The sequence below is a fragment of the Vitis vinifera genome, chromosome 14 (genome assembly GCF_030704535.1).
Source record: "Vitis vinifera cultivar Pinot Noir 40024 chromosome 14, ASM3070453v1".
Classification (NCBI taxonomy): Eukaryota; Viridiplantae; Streptophyta; class Magnoliopsida; order Vitales; family Vitaceae; genus Vitis; species Vitis vinifera.
The window spans coordinates 8,763,512-8,765,740 of record NC_081818.1 but is presented as its reverse complement, the minus strand read 5'-3'; the positions used below and the strand labels follow the sequence as shown (position 1 = coordinate 8,765,740).

The window sequence follows — 2,229 nt, the reverse complement described above, 5'->3', positions numbered from 1 at the left end:
AGCTACATGTGATTAACAATTTAGCCTACAAGAATAAATGGATATTGGTAGGTGGGTGGAAACTGGAAAGTAGCTCAACCCTCCTAACGGACACAACAAAGGCCCCCCAAAATTGGAAGCCCCTCCTCCAATTTTAACCTTAGCGTATGTGCTTACAGTTAAAAATGAATGGTGCAACAGAAGCAGAAAACCCAGCGGAGGGGCGCAACAGCCGCACCTTCCCCACCGCCCATACCCTTACCCATCATTAAATCTCCACCATGCTCCACTTACTTGAGCTGGTCGGGTTGGCGACGTTTCCTTCACAACACCACAAAAACATCCCTTCAAACGCCGCCCTCAAACGGCCGGCCGCGGCAGCAGCTCCCAACCGCTAGCTGCCTCGGCCTCCATCGCTACTTCACTTTTCTTTACACGTCTAGCATCCAATGATGAAGGACCGGCCCGAAGAACAGGTGGTATTACCTTCATCATCTTCGTCATCTTCGTCTTCCTGCGTGTTTGAGTCGGAGGCAAATGAGCTGCAGGGGTTGGTGTTGGCCCCGCCGCCGTGGAAGACCAAGAAGAGGCTATCGAAGCAGCTGTCCATGTGCGAGACCTCGCGGGACATTGCATGGGAGAGGCGGAGAAGGCAGATTCTAAGACAAGAGCGGAAGAAGGATGGACTCAATGACTCAGAGGACCTCACCGATGAAGACCTGCATGAGCTCAAGGGCTGCATAGAGCTAGGGTTTGGCTTCAACGAAGAGGAGGGTCAGAGGTTGTGCAGCACTCTTCCTGCCCTCGACCTTTACTTTGCAGTCAACAGACAGCTCTCGTTTAGCCCCATCTCCACACCGCATTGCTCCTCCGCCTCCTCTTTGCCGCTCGATGGCTCACTTGGCGGCCGATCCTCTTCATTTGGGAGCCCAAGGAGTGAGGATTCGTGGAAAATATGTAGCCCAGGTTTGAAGACTTCCATCATCTGTACTTTAAGCTATAGAAGTTCCCAACTTGTGATACATTATTCATTATCATCGAGCAAGTAAAGCTTCTTACTGATAAATCTATTGAATGGGTTTATGCAGGGGATAATCCTCAACAAGTGAAGACCAAGCTGAGGCACTGGGCTCAAGCAGTGGCCTGTTCTGTGATGCAGTCTCATTAAATGAGGAAGGGGTTTGGGTGGCTTGTACAGAGAGAGGAGAGAAGAGAGAGGTTGGCTAATGCTAGGATCTTCTTTGAATGTGCTACTGCACACACAAATTGTGGGCTTATAAAGCCAATGGAATTCAACTTTGTTTAGAAGATTGTTCTTAATTTCATCATCCGTTTTTCCCCCTTTTGTCTCTGTCTATTTTCACACGCCTTCCAATTTCCATGAAATGTCTGTGCCATTTGATGCTGGAAACACTGACATGCATGGCCTTTTTTGAAACAAGAATCACAAGAAAATTGCTACTAATTTTAATAAATTAGGAAAAATGATACCCATTTTTTTCCCCGAGTTCTCCTAGTTGCTCTCTGCAGGTAATCTAACATGTTTCATAATTATTTTTTCTTAAAATATTAAAAAATATTTAGGTAATTCTATTTTGGTGTAGAAAATTTGACCTGGGTTATATTAAGATATGGAGAGAGTTTAAGGTAAGTCTTCAATTTACCATTTCTGATTTTGAAAATTCCCTTAGCTTATGTTTGATTTCAGAAAATACTAAGAAAAGACAAAAAAAATATAAGATGAAAAATATAAAGTAAAATAAAATATAATTAAAATTAGTTAAAAACTTATATATTTTTAAATTATTTAATCTTTATATCAATGAGTTAAAATAAGTAAAATGAATTTAAAGTAACAGATAAAAATATTTTTACGACTTTTAGTTTTTGTTTTTTTTTTTACTTCATTTTTTCTTTCCTATTATTTTTCCTTTATATTTTATTTTCTTAACATTTTCCCTCAAATTTTATGGAACCAAACATAGGCTTAGATTTTAAAAGTAAACTCATATCAATTTTTGAATTTGGAAACCTTAATGTTATGTTTGGTTTGAGGGAAAGAAAATAAAGAAAAAAAGTGGAAGGAAAGAAAAAATAAAGTAAAATAAAAAAATAGATTTAAAGTTAATAAATTATTTTTATATATTTCTTTAAATTGATTTAACTTATTTTCCTTCATTATATAAAGATTAAACAATTTTAAAATTCATAAATTTCTAATTAATTTTAATTATATTTAATTTTCTTTTA

General features: G+C 38.3%; 1 protein-coding gene across 1 annotated transcript; it reads left to right on the top strand.

Annotated features, from left to right (window-relative positions):
* The first annotated feature begins 209 nt into the window (after positions 1-209).
* Positions 210-1,314, top strand: LOC100244447 (hypothetical protein). The gene is made up of 2 exons (XM_002268385.5): positions 210-945; positions 1,068-1,314. The coding sequence occupies exons 1-2, from the start codon at positions 429-431 to the stop codon at positions 1,145-1,147; spliced, it is 597 nt and encodes a 198-aa protein (XP_002268421.2). The 5' UTR covers positions 210-428; the 3' UTR covers positions 1,148-1,314.
* The last annotated feature ends 915 nt before the right edge of the window (positions 1,315-2,229 follow it).

What these genes read in the sequence shown, in the direction of transcription:
- LOC100244447 (XM_002268385.5), top strand. Translation starts at nt 429, where the DNA reads ATGATGAAGGACCGGCCCGAAGAACAGGTGGTATTACCTTCATCATCT. An exon ending in GTGGAAAATATGTAGCCCAG is followed by an intron (nt 946 to 1,067) that starts GTTTGAAGACTT and finishes GGGTTTATGCAG; the next exon opens with GGGATAATCCTCAACAAGTG.